The following is a 17,985-nucleotide window of genomic DNA, read 5'->3' as shown; positions in this document are numbered from 1 at the left end:
AGGATGTATAATCATCTGGAAAGGAATCATTTGAATAGAGATAGTCAACACGGTTTTGTGAAGGTTAGGTCGTGCCTCACAAACCTTATTGAGTTCTTTGAGAAGGTGACCAAACAGGTGTATGAGGGTAAAGCAGTTGATGTGGTGTATATGGATTTCAGTAAAGCGTTTGATAAGGTTCCCCACAGTAGGCTACTGCAGAAAATACAGAGGCATGGGATTCAGGGTGATTTAGCAGTTTGGATCAGAAATTGGCTAGCTGGAAGACGACAAAAGGGTGGTGGTTGATGGGAAGTGTTCAGACTGGAGTCCAATTACTAGTGGTGTACCACAAGGATCTGTTTTGGGGCCACTGCTTTGTCATTTTTATAAATGACCTGGAGGTGGGCGTAGAAGGATGGGTGAGTAAATTTGCAGATGACACTAAAGTCGGTGGAGTTGTGGACAGTGCGGAAGAATGTTACAAGTTACAGAGGGACATAGATAAGCTGCAGCGCTGGGCTGAGAGGTGGCAAATGGTGTTTAATGCAGAAAAGTGTGAGGTGATTCATTTTGGAAGGAATAACAGGAAGACAGAGTACTAGGCTAATGGTAAGATTCTTGGCAGTGTGGATGAGCAGAGAGATCTCAGTGTCCATGTACATGGATCCCTGAAAGTTGCTACCCAGGTTGAGAGGGTTGTTAAGAAGGTGTACGGTGTTAGCTTTTATTGGTGGAGGGATTGGGTTTCGGAGCCATGAGGTTATGTTGCAGCTGTACAAAACTCTGGTGCGGCCGCATTTGGAGTATTGCATGCAATTCTGGTCGCCGCATTATAGGAAGGATGTGGAAGCATTGGAAAGGGTGCAGAGGAGATTTACCAGAATGTTGCCTGGTATGGAGGGAAGATCTTATGAGGAAAGGCTGAGGGACTTGAGGCTGTTTTCGTTAGAGAGAAGAAGGTTAAGAGGTGACTTAATTGAGGCATACAAGATGATCAGAGGATTGGATAGGGTGGACAGTGAGAGCCTTTTTCCTCGGATGGTGACGTCTAGCACAAGGGGACTAGTTTTAAATTGAGGGGAGATAGATACAAGACAGATGTCAGAGGTAGGTTCTTTACTCAGAGAGTAGTAAGGGCGTGGAATGCCCTGCCTGCAACAGTAGTGGACTCGCCAACACCAAGGGCATTCAAATGGTCATTGGATAGACATATGGACGATAAGGGAATACTGTAAATGGGCTTTAGAGTGGTTTCACAGGTCGGCGCAACATCGAGGGCCGAAGGGCCTGTACTGCACTGTAATGTTCTATGTTCTGGCTTCTGGGAGTGTGGAAAAACAGTCACGGTGAAAAACAGACCGTGCCGTGCTTGCAGAACGCGCACACCAGTTTCCGGCTCCCCCAACCTCCCTACAACACAGCCAGGACCAAGCGCAGCGTCACAACGGCCACTTTGGCTCTCGCCACAGAACTAAGGCTGCAGCTTCAAAATCACATTCCCCGAAAAAAGAAACAATTGGAGCATTTACCAGTGAACAAGACGGAGTTCTCATCCTCCATTTTACAAGCTTCGAGCAAGGACCTGCACAGACACCCAATAGGATCCAGAGGATGCCCAACCCAACCTTCCTGGTTTGAAATGGTCGTGGCCCCTTTTTGTAACAACTCTGGAAAAACAAGGCAAGCCGTTAAAACACATCCTTATTCCTGCCATGGAGCCTCAAGAGCAGAGGCTCCGATGTTTATTAAATACATAGTACATTATCACACCTAACTAACCAGAGGTGCCTATTTTTTTTTTTTAAAAAGAGAAAACTTATAAAGAGAAAGCTTTGGGCAGCACAGTAGCACAAGTGGACAGCACTGTGGCTTCACAGCGCCAGGGTCCCAGGTTCGAATCCCCGCTGGGTCACTGCCGGTGTGGAGTCTGCACTTCTCCCCGTGTCTGTGTGGGTTTCCTCCGGGTGCTCCGGTTTCCTCCCACAGTCCAAAGACGTGCAGGTTAGGTGGATTGGCCGTGATAAATTGCCCTTCGTGACCAAAAAGGTTAGGAGGGGTTATTGGGTTGCGGGGATAGGGTAGTAGTGAGGGCTTAATGTGGGTCGGTGCAGACTTGATGGACCGAATGGCCTCCTTCTGCACTGTATGTTCTATATTTATATAAAGCACCCTTCTGCATCTTTCAGACATCCCAAAGTACTTAATACGCAATGTCTCGCTTTTCAATTCAATCGCCCCCAGCCCCCTCCACAACCTTTTCCAGCTACAGATAGATTGGTGTTGGCTTAAAGTCAGCCAAGATCAAAACCGAAACAAAATCTCCAAATCTTTCAGCCACCCGTGGGTTGTGGCAAACTGGGAGAGCACGCTGTCCATCCCCTTCCCCACCAATGAATAGCGTGTGGCCATTACCCTTCTTTTGCTGCTTGTACGTTTCCAAATGGCGCCTTTTCTGCAATCGGAGAGTATTGACGATTGCGATAGCCAAACGAAGAGCTTCCCGTGGGTACCCGTGCGATCGCAATGCATCCACTCTGGCGCAAGCAGTTGGGACGTGCTCTATTAAATGAGAGAGAAACTCTTCAGCAGTGGATAGAAAATCAATTATTTCCAAGATGGCGGGTTACTTAGCCAAATTTCTACTTGCATTTCAAAGTACGCTTGTCTGCAAAGGAAGGTTAAGAGAAAGAAAAAGAAGTTGCAGCACAAAGCATTGGGCACAAAGCAAAAATTAAACTTTTCACTAAGTAATGGAAGTTACCCCACAGCCACTTACTTCCTGATGCAGAGTACAATCTGGAATGTCTCCCACAGCTAAAAAGTCTGTTCTCAACATGCTCGTGTAAACAAAAGAATGGAAATATCTCTGGAGCAAGAAGCAATCGTTGTACTTGACTGAGCAGAAGAGGGCCCCACCGGAATGTGGAAGGCAGAATAACAGCACAACCCTGCACTGTGCTCAGCGAAGGCCACCCCGAGGACCAGTGAGCTGCGATGGCCAGGCAATCGTGGGTGGCAGGCAATCTTCGCCAGGCTGCTATTATGCATTTTCTTGCAATCAAGCAGTGACAGCACTGATCATGGGTGAGCAGGGAAACGGGTGGTGCAGACAAGGGGAGCAGCAACATTCAAAACACATGTGGCAGTAACCTCCCTACATTAATTTCAATAATTTTGTTTGGTCAACTAAATATTTAACGGTTACGGCAAATGCTCAACATGGTAGACAGAGTGCCTAATATGATTCAGTCGCTCACGATGTGTGCTAAGGCAATCAATATAAATAACAAGTACTCAGGGCCTGTAAGCAACCACAGATGTCTTATTTTGCTCAAGGGTCAACTACCAATTTTGACAGTCTGGTAGATACATGACAGGGGGACACGGGGGCAAAAGAAATAGCGTTGGAAGTGGGAGGAAGAGGAGAGAGATAGCGGTGATGGGAGGGGGGGGGAGGAAGAGGAGAGAGGTATCGGTGATGGGGGGGGGGGGAAAAGAGGAGAGATATAGCGGTGGGGGTGGGGGGGAGGAAGAGAGAGATAACGGTGAGGGGGAGGAAGAGGAAATAGCGGTGAGGGGGAGGAAGAGGAGAGAGATAACGGTGAGGGGGAGAGGAGAGATATATAACGGTGAGGGGGGAGGAGAGAGACAACAGTGAGGGGCGAGGAAGAGGAGAGAGATAGCGGTGAGGGGAGAGGAAGAGGAGAGAGATAGCGGTGAGGGACGAGGAAGAGGAGAGAGACAGCGGTGAGGGACGAGGAAGAGGAGAGAGATAGCAGTGAGGGACGAGGAAGAGGAGAGAGACAGCGGTGAGGAGAGAGGAAAGAGGAGAGAGACAGCGGTGAGGGGAGAAGAAAGAAGAGAGACAGTGGTGAGGGGAGAAGAAAGAAGAGAGACAGTGGTGAGGGGCGAGGAAAGAGGAAGAGAAGAGAGATAGCAGTGAGGGGAGGAGAGAGATAGCGGTGAGGGAAGAGGAAGAGGGGAGAGATAGCGGTGAGGGGCGAGGGAGGGGAGAGAGATAGCGGGGAGGGGAGGAAGAGACGAGAGATAGCAGTGAGGTGAGGAAGAGAAGAGAGATAGTGGGGAGGAAGAGGAGAGAGATAGAATGAAATGAAAATCGCTTATTGTCACAAGTAGGCTTCAAATGAAGTTACTGTGAAAAGCCCCTAGTCGCCACATTCTGGCACCTGTTCGGGGAGGCTGGTTCGGGAATTGAACCGTGCTGCTGGCTTTGTTCTGCTTTACAAGCCAGTCGTTTAGCCCACTGTCCTAAATCAGCACCTTAGGGGAGGGGAGAGGAAGAGGAGAGAGACAGCAGGGAGGGGAGGGGAGGAGAAGCGAGATAGTGTGGCGGGGAAGAGAAGAGGAGATAATGTTGGGGGGGGGGGGGGGGGTTGGATGGAAGAGGAGGAAAGCCAACAAGTTTAAATTACTGACACTTTCTAGTAGGGTCAAATAAACACTAGTTGTTTGACCTTGTTAAAATAATTTGTTGAGTGTTTTCTTTGTTACTTCTGCACTCTCCAATTTCTCACATCGGAGGTCATCCAAAACTCTGCTGCCCATGTCCTAACACCCACCAAATCCCCATCACCCATTCCTCCTGTCCTGCTGACCTACAACAGTTTGTACCGCACCCCTACCCCCCAAAATTCCTCAAATTTTAAACTGATTTCAACCCCATCTCTGTAACCTCCTCCTACACCCTGGCAAACTTTCCTAGGTGCCTCCAAATCCTAGTCGGTTACACAGTCCCGATTTTAAAAATCACTCCACCACTGGCAGCCGTGCCCCCAAGTGCCGAGCGCGTCACTGCCTGAAACCTGCCTCTGAGCAAGCTTTCGGACAACTGCCCCAATATCTCCATGCGGCTGGGCGCTTCAGATTTTGCTTCACTGGATTCCTGTGAAGTGCCTCAGGCCACATTATCTTGAAGATGCCACATAAACACAAGCAACAGTTGTTGTTGCTTTTCCTTTTGGCACACTGAAGTCCAAAGCAGTATTTGACAGTCAAATGAAGATGGAAGGAGGAAAGGTTACGCTTTTATACTGCAATGTTTTTCTACCTACCCAGCCAAAGAGGTCGCCCCTGCGAGTCAAACAGTGATCGGTCTCCATCTCTCCACTGGTTTGTGTAGTTGTCACTACTGATTATTTTTCGAAGGTGACAGTCTGTCCAGTCCAGGCCACAGGCTTCTATTGCACGGACAAATACAGTTCTCCGGGATCCTGCTGGGGTTTTAAAATAGTTTTGTGTCACTAGTTCTGCAATTTCTTTCAACCACTCAAACACACAGTGATACACGCACACAGTTAACTCCGTAGACAACACAATAAGATTGAAGGTCAGCCTTTCCAAATTTTGTCTAGTTTATATAATTCAAGCACTGGGAGGTTATCGGAGTCACAGAGTGGTTCAGATGGAAATTCGGTCTGTCATATCCGTGTTGACCCTCTGAGGGAGCAATTCATCGAGTTCCACTCCCTGCCTCCTCCCCCGTAAATTTACTCTCTTCAGTTAACGATCCAGTTCCATTTGGAACGCCTTAATTGACCCCGCCTCCTCCACACACTCAGGCAGTGCATTCCAGAGCCGAACACCTTGGCTGCACAAAACAATAATAATTATTTCCTCGTTCCGTCATCACTTCGGTTTGCCCCCTGGCTCTTGGGCTTTCCACCAATGGAAACGGTTTCTCCCCGTCTACTCTGTCCAGACCCCTCACTATTTTTGAAAGGCTCTGTCAAATCTCCTCTCAATCTTCACTTCGAAGAAAAAACACCTCACCATTTCCAATCGAGCCACACAACCGAGTTCCTCGTCACTAGAACCATTCTTGTGAATTTTTTCTGCACTCTCTAATGCCTCGTATGGGGCTCCCGGAACTGGGTGTAATACTCCAGGTGAGGCCAAACCATTATTTTACCCGATCGAATGTAGCCTCCTTGCTTCTATAGCCCTACTGATCTAGCCCAGTATGACATATGTTTGGTTAGCATTGAAGTAACCTTGTGCTTCCAGCCCATGTTCACATGGGCTGTTGAGACACTTGGGTGAAGTACAAGGGGTGTGGGAAACACAATGACTAACCCCAAAGGCTGCAACACGGTAGCATTGTGGATAGCACATTTGCTTCACAGCTCCAGGGTCCCAGGTTTGATTCCGGCTTGGGTCACTGTCTGTGCGGAGTTTGCACGTCCTCCCAGTGTGTGCGTGGGTTTCCTCCGGGTGCTCCGGTTTCCTCCCACGGTCCAAAGATGTGCAGGTGAGGTGGATTAGCCGTGATAAATTGCCCTTATTGTCCAAAATTGCCCTTAGTGTTGGGTGGGGTTACTGGGTTATGGGGATAGGGTGGAGGTGTTGACCTTCGGTAGGGTGCTCTTTCCAAGAGCCGGTGCAGTCTCGATGGGCCGAATGGCCTCCTTCTGCGCTGTAAATTCTATGATAATCTATGAAAACACACATGGGGCTGCATCGCCAAGTAAAAGGAAGAATGATTCAGGAAAATAAATCTGGTCCATTGCTGCTTTACGAGGGGGAGGGCTAAGCCACCCCCATTCACTGAACAGGGGCTAATTTACAAACTGTTCTAAACAGTTGCCATGTCTGTTCAACATCAATTCCTGCCCCTCCAACTAAGAACCCATTGCTTCTAAATGGATAATGAGTAAGATTACAAACTTATCATGCAAAATATGGAAGGCGTCAACCTGGTGTGATTCACATACATGTACACAAAATGCAACTATAGCTTATCCTGACCTTAATTGCTCCAGCGCAATATCAGTCCTCCACTATCCAGAATGCGCTCTCCCTTTCCCATCACAGGAGGCTGACCGCAGCCGTGGGACACGGCAGCCAGTGGGTCGTAAACTTCCGGTCTCCTGCGGGCAGAGCTCTCCATGCGTTTCCACATGCAGGCCTCGGGGAGGTGGCCTGTACAGACCTGCCCGTGACACATTTGTACTTCCAGCGTTCCAACCCTGTCTCGTAATCGAGATTGGGAGGGTTGCAAATCTGAACAGCAACATCACCGTCAACTCACAAAGCCACCTTTACCATAAGTAGTTCCACAGTATCAATCAAGTGAGTTTCGACAGAGCAGAACTAACTGCATTTTTACTGCATTAGCAATCTCAGCCATCTACTGCCATTGCAACAAGTTACTTCGAAGTCCAAAAACTATACCCATGAATGAATAAATGCAAGTAGCAGCAAGTTCAAACATTTATAAACTGCAGGTCATGTTCAAACACCAAGACCACCACTGACTGAACTTAGCCTCCCCCCGATGTGCGGTGACCATCTCTCCAGCCCCAGGTCAAGCTTCCAAAAATAATCACCTGACCTCCGATTCTGAACACACCGAATATTCTGCTCAAAACTCTTTTCAGAATGTACGGAGTGAGGAAGGGCCATTATGGACTATTTTTACACCACTCAACGCCCACAACAAACCCATTTGTCCTCCTTACTTCCAAGCTTCCCCACTGCCTCAAATATCAATAACCCACCTCAACATATTCTGTTCCCTGTGGAAAAGGGTCAGCGCACCCTTTCCATCGTCTCTCGAAGTCTGAACCCTGTACTATTCTATAAGGAAGTCAATTTGAAAATCTTATGAACTGGCACTACAATACAAGTGTTAAGTACATTTTTTTTTGCTTAAACCCCATTTATACTTTATGCACTCACATGGGCATTGCTAGCAAAGCCAGCATTTACTGCCCATCCCCAATTTCCCTCAAGGTGGTGGTGGTGAATCGCCTTCTTGAACCGCTGCAGCCCCCGTGATGCAGGAACTCTGCTGTTAGGGAGAGAGTTCCAGGACTTTGGCCCAGAGGCAGGGAAGGAACAGCAATATAGTTCCAAGTCAGGATGGTGTGGGGTGCAGAGGGCAACCTCCAGTGCTGGTGTTTCCATGCATCACTAGGTGCTAGTGGTTGCAGATTTGGAAGGTGATGTTGAAGGCGCATTGCTGCAGTGCATCTTGCAGATGGCATAGGCGGTGGTATAGGTGATTACCGTCAGGTTGAGGGGAGTGGAAGTTTGTTGTTGGGATGCCAATTGAGCGGGCGGCTTTGTCCTGGATGGTGTCGCGCTTGGAGCTGCAAGGATCCAGGCAAGCAAGTGGAGAATATTCCATCACACTCCTGATTTGTGCCTGGTGGACAGGCTTTGGGGTCAGGTGGTGACTTACTACTTGCTCTTGTAGCCACAGTATTTGTATGTCCAGCTTTGACAAAGGGTCATCTGGACTCGAAACATTAGCTCTTTTCTCTCCATACAGATGCTGCCAGACCTGCTGAGATTTTCCAGCATTTTCTCTTTCGTTTCAGATTCCAGCATCCACAGTAATTTGCTTTTATTTGCATGCTCAGTTCTGTTTCTGGTCAATGATAGTGGGGGATTCAGCGATGATAATGCCATTGAATGTCATGGGGAAATGGTTAGATTCTCTATTGTTGTACATGGTCCTTGCCTGGCACTTAAAGTGGCAAGTAACTTTTACAATACACATCAGCCCAAGTTTGCTGCCTGTGGACACAGATTGCTTGTATTGAGGAGTCTCAAATGGTGCAATCATCCATGAACATCCCCATTTCTGACCTCCTGCTGGAGGGAAGGTAATTGATGAAGCAGCTGATGATGTTTGGCATCAGGCACTCCACGGACCTCCTGCAGTGATGTCCTGGGACTGAAGATAATTGACCTCCAACAGTCACAACCACCTTCCTTTGTGCTAGATAGGACTCCAACCCCCCTCCAATTCTCATTGTCTCCAGTTTTGCTAGGCTCCTTGATACCACAACTGTCAAATGCTGCCATAATGTCAAGGGCAGTTACTCTCATCTCATCAAGTGCAACTCCTTTGTCCATACTTGAAGCAAGGCTGTAATGAAATCAGAAGCAGAGTGGCATGGGCAGAACCCAAACGGAGCATCAGCGAGCAGATTATTACCGAGTTAAGTACCGCTCAACAGCGCTGTCAATGACACCTTCCATCACTTTGCTGATGGGTGTGGAGTACCTTTCATCTAATGCCCAGTAACACATCTTCCAAGTCTTTCCAACAGCTAATGTAAGTTGCCAATTGAGACTTAACAGAATGTAACCGTTCAAGGTCTAGAATCGTTCTGGATTACTGTTGCAATCTCTCTACAATGCAGATATAGCTAGTCAGTCCAAAACTGCACGTCAGACTGTGGTAGCCACACCACTTGATTTCTTCATATGTTCAGACTTAGAATTTTGCATGTGACAAACGCGCCCCAATGTTCCATTAGCTTTACAGATAACCAAATGTCTGGGAATAAACCACCTTCGCTGATAATGTCATCCCAGCATAGGGGAGTGGTACATAATGGAAGCTCCAATTTGGCAGGGTTGGTGACGACTCCAGGTGGGGCTAAGCCTGTTGACCGCAAAGACGACAACGAGTTTCTCTGCAAAGAAACTTGGGAGTCACCTCGAGCATGCTGTGGGAGCCCAGTCACTACTTCATTTAAAATCTCATGAATTTACAACGCAGAGGACAAAGAGCAGGCGAGGACACTGCCAGGCCAAGAAGCCATTCAGACCACGGCACTGCCTTTTCACCTCACCTTCAAAAAAAGAACTGCAGCAACTTATGGATCACCTCCAGTCAGTATGAAAATAAAGATGCCCATTGCAGAATTAATCCAGGTTATCAGCAAATGCTGCTCAGGTGTGCCGGGCTTTGGGGTGAAGGGAGGAGCGACGGGTAAAGGGTTCTTGCTACTAATTACCAACCCTGGTTTGTAAAAAGTGCACTTTATTACTTCAGAGGCAAGTGTCCTCAGTCAAATAGGTCCCAAGAATGAAGCCAGCGAGACACATTTGGCAGCTGTGAAACTAACATGGCCATAAATGAAATGACGGAGTCAGGAAAGCATCACAACACTTCACGACATCCTGTAAAGGGAACTTGCATAGTTTTTCCACTTAACATTGTTACATGATCTACACACGGGTGGGTAGGAAACTGTGACAGATATTTGTTGCAGCACTTTTGTTGTTTTTGGAAAGTTCCAACAGCAACACGTTAAATACCTGGGTTTCGATTTGAGTTGTGTTGTATGCCAGCAGTGATGCTAGGGGTTTCGTTGACATGGTTGCCATAGTTACCATCTTCTTGTGGGCAGACATCCATGTTGTTCCATTTCCCGAGCAGTTCGAGCCAGCCAGCTTTCTCCTCCTGCTTACAGTGAGGGTTCAGTACGACACACACCCAGAGAGCACCTGAGGGAAGAGGGAGAAACTGGTGATTAAAATCAAAAAACGTGACCAAAATAAACCCGAGCCACTTTTGGTGTTGCTGTATAAACAATAGGGTGGGTACACACTGCACGCCTCGGGGGAGTCTGTGGCTTCCTATAAACTTAGCCGGCTGGTTTCCTCAGCTGTTTATGACATCAAAAAGAAATTCAAAGCAGCAACGGGGCTGGCAATCACTAACCACAAATACACTTTCACATGATACGCATTTTGAAAGGGTAAGAGAAAAAAAAACTGATCTTAGCTGCTCAATCTGCCATCCAGTCAGTGCAAATGTCTTTGGGAACATGGCTAATACTTGCTGCATGACTAGCACGTTGCGTCGCAAGTTTTCTCCCTAGCATCACTTGTCAGTGACACTCATTCAGGATTCTCCGCTGACACGTAGCCATGGCAATTAGAGGACACTTCAGCCAAATATTTTTTAATTGTGTTACAGGAACAAAACCGAGTCAGCAGCCCTCCCTTTGCAGCACAACTTGAGCAAATCGGGTTTGAAAACAAGTGGTTTGACTGTATAAACGTTGCCCGAGCAGAAAGTGTTAATTTTAAGCGAACTTTGATTTACGCCAACAATTGGAATTGAGACAGATACAAAAGTTAAATTTCATATTTGTCATCTTCCAACTGTAAAATTGATGTGAACTTGGTTTCTCGCGCTCTCCGCCAAGGACGCCATCTGACCAGTTAGGTGTCTCCAGCATTTTGTATTTTCCTTTCAAATATTTACTGCTCAGATTTCCCCTTCCAACCCCCAACATGCCAAAACCTCTCGTTTTCAGAAGGGATTTATCAGGCTAATTCTTAGATTCCTGCTCAAACTATCCCTTTGATATAGTAACCCCTTCATCGGCGGAGGGCTTGAACCCCAACAACTATTACATCATTCAATCTCAACTCAGCCTAAAGCCAAACAAAATTGCCTCCGCTACAGTCAGGATCCTGGTGCAAGGTGCCTGGATGTGACCATACTTAGTGTATCAGAGAGGGGACAGCCAGGAATCTCAGTTCTACATCGGAATGTGCCTCAACGAAGAACTATCTTGGGCTTTTCACAGTAACTTCATTGCAGTGTTAATGCAAGCCTACTTGTGACAACAAAAAAAAAAAAAAAAGATTCTCCCCCCCCCCCCCCCCAATTAAGGGGCAATTTACCCTGCACATCTTTGGGGTTTTTTGGGGTGGGGTGAGACCCACAGACACGGAGAAAATGTGCAAACTCCACACGGACAATGACCCAGGGCCGGGATCGAACCCAGGTTCTGGGCACCGTGAAGCAGCAGTGCTGACCACTGCGCCGCCTTATGAACAACCTTTATATGTGAATGTACTTCATAAAATGCACCTCTATTTAAATTAAGCTGCAGATGCAGTTACATGAAGCCCACTGCACATCCGCCTCATTCTTCACCTTCCAGACAAGACATCTGTAAAACAGCGAAGTGGTGTGGAACTATTCCGTGGACATAACTGAACATAAACTAGACTGGACTGATCCTCTACTTCAGAGCCGAAGGAGTGCTGCACAATTGCAAGTGATGTCTTACCGTTTCCAGTACAACTCTGCATTGCATTGTTAGTTGTAACATGCTTGTACATGGATAGCACATGGAATTGTACTAATGGGACGGCATAGTGCTTAGCACTGCTGCCCCATAGCTCCAGGGGCCCGGGTGACTGTGTGGAATTTGCACGTTCTCCCCGTGTCTGTGTGGGTTTCCTCCGGGTGCTCCGGTTTCCTCCCACAATCCAAAGATGTGCAGGCTAGGTGGATTGGCCATGCTAAATTGCCCATTGGTGTCCCAAAGGTTAGGTCAGGGTGCAGGGATTGGGTGGAGGAGTGGGATTAAGTAGGGAGCTCTTTCCAAGAGCCGGTGCAGACTCAATGGGCCAAATGGCCTCCTGCATGTAAATTCTATGATTCGAAAAAAGTGCGACATTAGCACACAGAAAACAGATGAAGTTATCACAGGAGAGTCAGCTGAACTAATTAGCTTTGTCAGCTGCACCGACCATCGTGGAAAAAAAATACTTTATTCTGACGGGGCCACTGAAAATAGAGGTAGAGACAGACTGTGGATGTACAACTTGAGCAAAAATAAGGAGATCACTTAGCATGCAAAGCAGTGCCCCAGGTTAAAAGGAATTCAAACTGACTGCAGCTTGAAAACAACACTTCGGGTAGCAAGAATGTTTGTGTTCCAGAACTGAGAAATTAAAAGTAATGAAGCGACAGACAGGCAGGGAAATCCAGTCTCGCTTCCCAATCTCCTGTGCTGTCAGCACAGGGCCGGAAAGCAGGAGCCAGGCGTTTCTGTATGTGGGGATCCATTTGACTACAACAGGCATGGAGGTTCAGCCGGATCAATTTTCCCCAACTGACACGTGCACCTAGAAACAGGGAATGACTGGACAATCAAGAGTGGGGACCTGAGCTAACGTTTCCCAGCCTTAACCTCCGGAGTACAGAGAACAATTGGAGTACAGGCTCTAGTTTCTGGAGTTTCACCCAACATCCAAGGGGTTTTCCTGGTGCTCGCCGGCCAGAGCATTTGGCCAAGATCAAGTCAGACCCAAATCCAAGATGAGGCGCAAATGCCGTTTGTATCTTGTATGTTTCTCTTGGAGATATTGAATTGTTTTTTGGAGCAAGCAATGGGATTGTCCATTCCACACATTAGCTTTGTAACTTTAAGGATGGGATTTTTTTTTTTTTTTTAATTAAACCACCGGCGAAATCAGGACAGCCACCGTTGTGTACACCTTAATCTGTACAATTCTAGTGTTAAAGCCTCCGCCGCAGCAATCGACATTGCACAGAACAAATCAGCCGAGATATACTGCTACTTCAAATAAGGACCTCCAGCAGAACAATATTTTCTCCTGGATTTCCACACACTTTTCCTGTTTTACTGACTGTTGCAGTGGTCTCAATAGTGAAACTGTCTGATCGTGAACTTGACAATTCAGATCAAAACTAGAAAGGGACTAGCCCATTTCATACTTGGGTACCCCAAGTGTGCGGTGGGCAGCACGGTGGCGCAGTGGGTTAACCCTGCTGCCTCACAGCACCGAGGTCCCAGGTTTGATCCTGGCTCTGGGTCACTGTCTGTGTGGAGTTTGCACATTCTCCCAGTGTTTGCGTGGGTTTCGCCCCCACAACCCAAAAGATGTGCAGGCTAGGTGGATTGGCCACGCTAAATTGTCCCTTAATTGGGAAAAATTAATTGAGTACTGTAAAAAAATTTTAAAGTGTGTGCTGTGTGCGAGACTGTTCTGATCCCCTTGCAGCTTTCATGACATACACCGGTGGTTAAACTGCAGATCAGCTCCTTTTGTTCTGTGCTGATCTTTTTAAAAAAAATTTAAATTGGGCTTGGGAAACTAAATTTAGGATTTGTAAGCCAAGCGTTGAAGGAGCAAGCCTTATCTGCACACAGTGGGTCTCTGCAGGCTAGACCCAACTATCTATAAAGATTAGCTCTCAGTTATAGAAGCAAGGCTGGCAACATGAACATTATTCACCCAAAAATGGTCATCTGCACACTTATTTACAACTCACTCCGACAGCGATCTCACCTGAGAAGATGACGACCCTGCTGGCTGCTACACAAAATATCAAGCAGCTTTAATTCTAGACTTGGTAAACAAAAGGTGGGTGGGCAGCATATTGAACACCTATGATTTGGCACAAATTGGCACTTGAACAGCCTTGATCAAAAAAAAGACAAGGATGCTCTGTTGGGAGCGGAGAATCGCACACTGCTAAAGCAAATGACTCCACAGTCAAAAGGTGGAGACCGGGGGGGGGAACAACGGAACGGAACAGAAATGGACTTGGGTACCTACAGATCAAAAACTTCCTATGAGGGGAAACAAGGAGGCATCCACGACAATCATCGCTAGAGCACCTGTTGGCCGACAATACATCCGAGGGAAAGGGAACTGTGGAATATCATGCCCGAGGACCTGAGTTTTGTCTAAACTAAAGAGACTGAGGTTTTCAACTGATAACAATGGGCAGCATGGTAGCATAGAAGCATAGTGGTTAGCACTGTGGCTTCACAGCTCCAGGGTCCCAGGTTCGATTCCCTGCTGGGTCACTATCTGTGTGGAGTCTGCACGTTCTCCCGCTGTCTGCGTGGGTTTCCTCCGGGTGCTCCGGTTTCCTCCCACAGTCCCAAGATGTGTACGTTAGGTGGATTGGCCATGATAAATTGCCCTTAGTGTCCAAAAAGGTTAGGGTTATTGGGTTAGGGTGGAAGTGAGGGCTTAACTGGGTCAGTGCAGACTCGATGGACCGAATGGCCTCCTTCTGCACTCTATGTTCTATGGTGACATGTATGGGCTTCTGCTAAGGGGAACTAATACCCAACTGGACGAAATGAGGAGAAGTGGGAGGAGGGCTTGAGGTTTGAAATAGGGTGGGGACTCTGGAGCGAAGCACTGCACAGGGACAACTCTACCTCCATATGCGCAAGGCTAAGCCGAATGCAGCTAAAAGTGGCACTTAACCAGAACCTGAATGAGCAGGTTCTGCCCGGAGGTGGAGGACAAATGCTATCGGTGCCAAGGAGGCCCGGCCAACCATGCCCAGGTGTTCTGGTCTTGCCCAGACTTGCTGGGTTTCCGACTGCCTTCTTCGACGTAGTGACAAGGTGGTGGGGATGAGGGTGGAACCATGCCCTAGAGTGGCAGTCCTCAAGGTCTCAGAACAGCCAGATCTGTCCATGGGGAGGAGGGCCGATGCCCTTGCCTTTGCCACCCTGATCGCCCGCCAAACCCTGCTCTCGGCTGATCATCAGCAGCACCACCCAAAGCTTCAGACTGGCTGTCCGACCTATCGGAATTTCTCCAAAATGGGGAAAATTAAATTCACCATCCAAGGGTCAGAGGAGGAGGGCGGCTTCCACAAAACGTGGGAGCCATTCACTCAGTTGTTCCAAGACCTGCTTGTAGCCAGCAACTAAACCATGTTGCAAGTTGCAGTGCAAAAAGAGTTCCGCATGGACACAAAATAAACCTAATGCAACAGAAATGGGCCATTTGGCTATGCGGTTTGCATATTCTCTCAGTGTCTGTGTGGGTTTCACCCCCACAACCCAAAGATATGCAGGGTCGGTGCATTGGTCACACTAAATTGGGCACTTTAAATTTTAAAAAATAAAAATAAGACATTATAGACTCTGCCTCAGTTAATTGCTCCACATTCTCTGGGTACACATTCTAAACTTCCTGCAATATCAATCTCTTCAACACGGGAAAAGCAGTAACACTATACACCCCATTATATCCATCATGGTCCCCCGAACCTGCATCCTTGGGTCTTAAAGGAAGTGGCTGCAGAGATATTGGAGACATTGGTTGTAATCTTCCAAAATTCCATTGATTCTGGAAAGGTCCAAGTGGGTTGGAAGAACGGAGACAGACAGAAAGCTGGAAGCTAGAGGACATGGAGAGAATCATAATTCAATCAGGCAAAGTCAATATGGTTTTGTGAAAGGGAAATAATGTTTTGAGGTGTGGATAAAGGGGCATTCAATGAGGTGTCAAGATATTAGGATAGATAGAGGATTACCCAAATAAACAAAATCGGGATAAAAATCACTTTCAGGTTGGCAAACTAACCATTGGAGTCCCTCAGGGTTCAGTGCTAGGACCGGAACCAGTTACGATCTATATCAAGGAGTTTGACAAAGGGACAGACCGTATATATCCTCAGCAAAGATAGGTAGGAAAACAAGTGGATGCAGATACAAAGTCAAAGAGATATTAATAGGTTAGTGAATGGCCAATATTTGGAAGATGGAGTGTAAATGTGGGAATATTGAAGTTTGTCCACTTTGACATGAGGGACCGCAAAGCAAAATATAATGCAGGTACGGCAAGCAATTAGGAAGGCAAATGGAATGTTGGCCTTTATTACAAGGGGAATGGAGTAGAAAAGTAGAAAGTCTGGTTACAAATATACAGGGCATTGGTGGACAGTACCTGGAGTACTGCGTACAGTTCTAGTCCCCTTATTTAAGATGTATCTGCATTGGAAGTGGTTCAGAGAATGTTCACTAAGCTAATTCCCAGGCCGAAGATTTTGTTTTAGGAGGAATGGTTGAGTGGGTTGGGTCTAAATTTATTGGAACTTCAAATTTTTCTTTTCAGTGAAGTCGCATCTTATTCTTCGGAGGGGGCTTGACAGAGGAAACGTTCAGAATGTTTCCCATTTTGGGGACACAAATTTAAGAGAAAATAAGAGGGCCTTCCGTTTTAAGACCGGGGTGAGGAGGAATTTCTTTAAAGCGTGGTTAGATTTTGGAATTCCCTTCCCTAGCGAGAAGCAGAGGCGAGGCCATTGAACATATTAAAGGGCATATTTTTTATTTATTTTTATATAAAAAGAGAGCAAGGCTTATGAAGAACGGGCAGGATGTGGAGTGACGATCAGCCCATGATTCTGCCGAATGGTGGACATGGAGAGGGCTAAACAGCCTATGCTTGCTCCCATTTCTTATGATCAGTATGGAGCAGGAACGAGGGTGCCCTTTCTTTTGGTATTGCTTGCTTTCTCATTGTGTACATTCCCCCATTGTGTACATACAGTGGCACTGTATCAATAAACCAGACCTTGCCTTTAATCATAAAGGTGGGTGGAAACGTAACACAAGATGCCTGGGATCATCCCAAACAAGTGTACGAGATCCTCATGAGGAAGTTGTAGGGCGAAAGCCCACTGCGAGACCAGAGCATAAGTCTAGTCACCAGTTTAGCAAGATGAGCCCTCTTTGTGGATAATACCACTAATTGGAGGTGATCTTTTCAGGTCACTTGAAAAGCCTGTGGCATTTTTAGAGAAGCAGGAATTCTTTGCCCCTGCATCACAAGTGAGTATACCCCAGTAGCGTTCATTGGCCAGGAAGCACTTAGGGCAGTGAAAGGTGGCTTATTTGTATATTAATGTACGATACCAGCTGAATTCCACTGATTTGTACATTATATTTGCTGATTTTCTTTCCTTCTTATGCAAATATGCATCTGGGTGCCACGTCGTGCACGCTTTGGCCCTGACCGAGGCTTCTTACCTGGCGGTCAGCCTGGCTGACTGGTTTGGCTTCCAGGCGGGTGAGGCATACCTTGCCATAGGACCGGGCAAGTCAGATCCCTGGTGACAGGCCCAGCTCTGAGCTTGGGTGAACAAGTATCGCCGCTCCACCTGGACCCACGAGGAGCACCCAGACAGGCATTCACTTCGCTTCCCCCAAGCTGTCCTCGTCCAGAGGCGAGGGAAACCAGGCTGGCTGCAGAACAACCTACAAGGCAGGCCAAATCCCAGGCTTGCGGTCTCATTATTAACGTCGAAACTGCCAACCCACCCCCTGGGAGCAGGTTGGCTGCCCGGCAATTGTCCTTCCTCTTAAACAAAACCTGCAGCGCTCAAACCAGCATCCTGACACACTGAATCTTTTCCTATTTAACCCTTCCCTCCAATTGGAGGCAGCTCGATGCACTTGCCCCATGTTTGAAAATGATTCCGTTCTCTCTCTCCACAGACGTTGCTGGACTAGTTTGTGGATTCCCAACAGTGTGTTTTCATTTGTGGGTTAGTGCATGTTCTGCCAAAATACTGTACAGACCAAGCCAAAAGAAATTGGGGATATACATAAAAAACAAAACGTTACTTAACGAATGCCCAAAGTTAAAAGCTAA

The 17,985-nt window shown here is 47.2% G+C and overlaps 1 protein-coding gene across 2 annotated transcripts in view; it reads right to left on the bottom strand.

Moving 5' to 3' along the window:
- Positions 1 to 17,985, bottom strand: part of LOC140403275 (zinc finger SWIM domain-containing protein 5-like) — a 93,968-nt gene that overhangs the window by 18,596 nt on the left and 57,387 nt on the right. Inside the window, exons 6-9 of one of the 2 annotated variants that reach the window (XM_072491063.1) lie at positions 10,060 to 10,248; positions 5,055 to 5,216; positions 2,395 to 2,541; positions 1,512 to 1,649 (exon numbers count right to left, since the gene is read on the bottom strand). In XM_072491063.1, coding sequence (XP_072347164.1) covers positions 1,512 to 1,649; positions 2,395 to 2,541; positions 5,055 to 5,216; positions 10,060 to 10,248 — 636 coding nt within the window. The remainder of the gene's footprint in view (positions 1 to 1,511; positions 1,650 to 2,394; positions 2,542 to 5,054; positions 5,217 to 10,059; positions 10,249 to 17,985) is intronic. The other variant, XM_072491064.1, reaches the window with a different exon arrangement.

Source organism: Scyliorhinus torazame, chromosome 27 (genome assembly GCF_047496885.1).
Source record: "Scyliorhinus torazame isolate Kashiwa2021f chromosome 27, sScyTor2.1, whole genome shotgun sequence".
NCBI classification, from domain to species: Eukaryota; Metazoa; Chordata; class Chondrichthyes; order Carcharhiniformes; family Scyliorhinidae; genus Scyliorhinus; species Scyliorhinus torazame.
The sequence above is the reverse complement of the archived record's forward strand: the minus strand, read 5'-3'. Positions and strand labels throughout refer to the sequence as shown.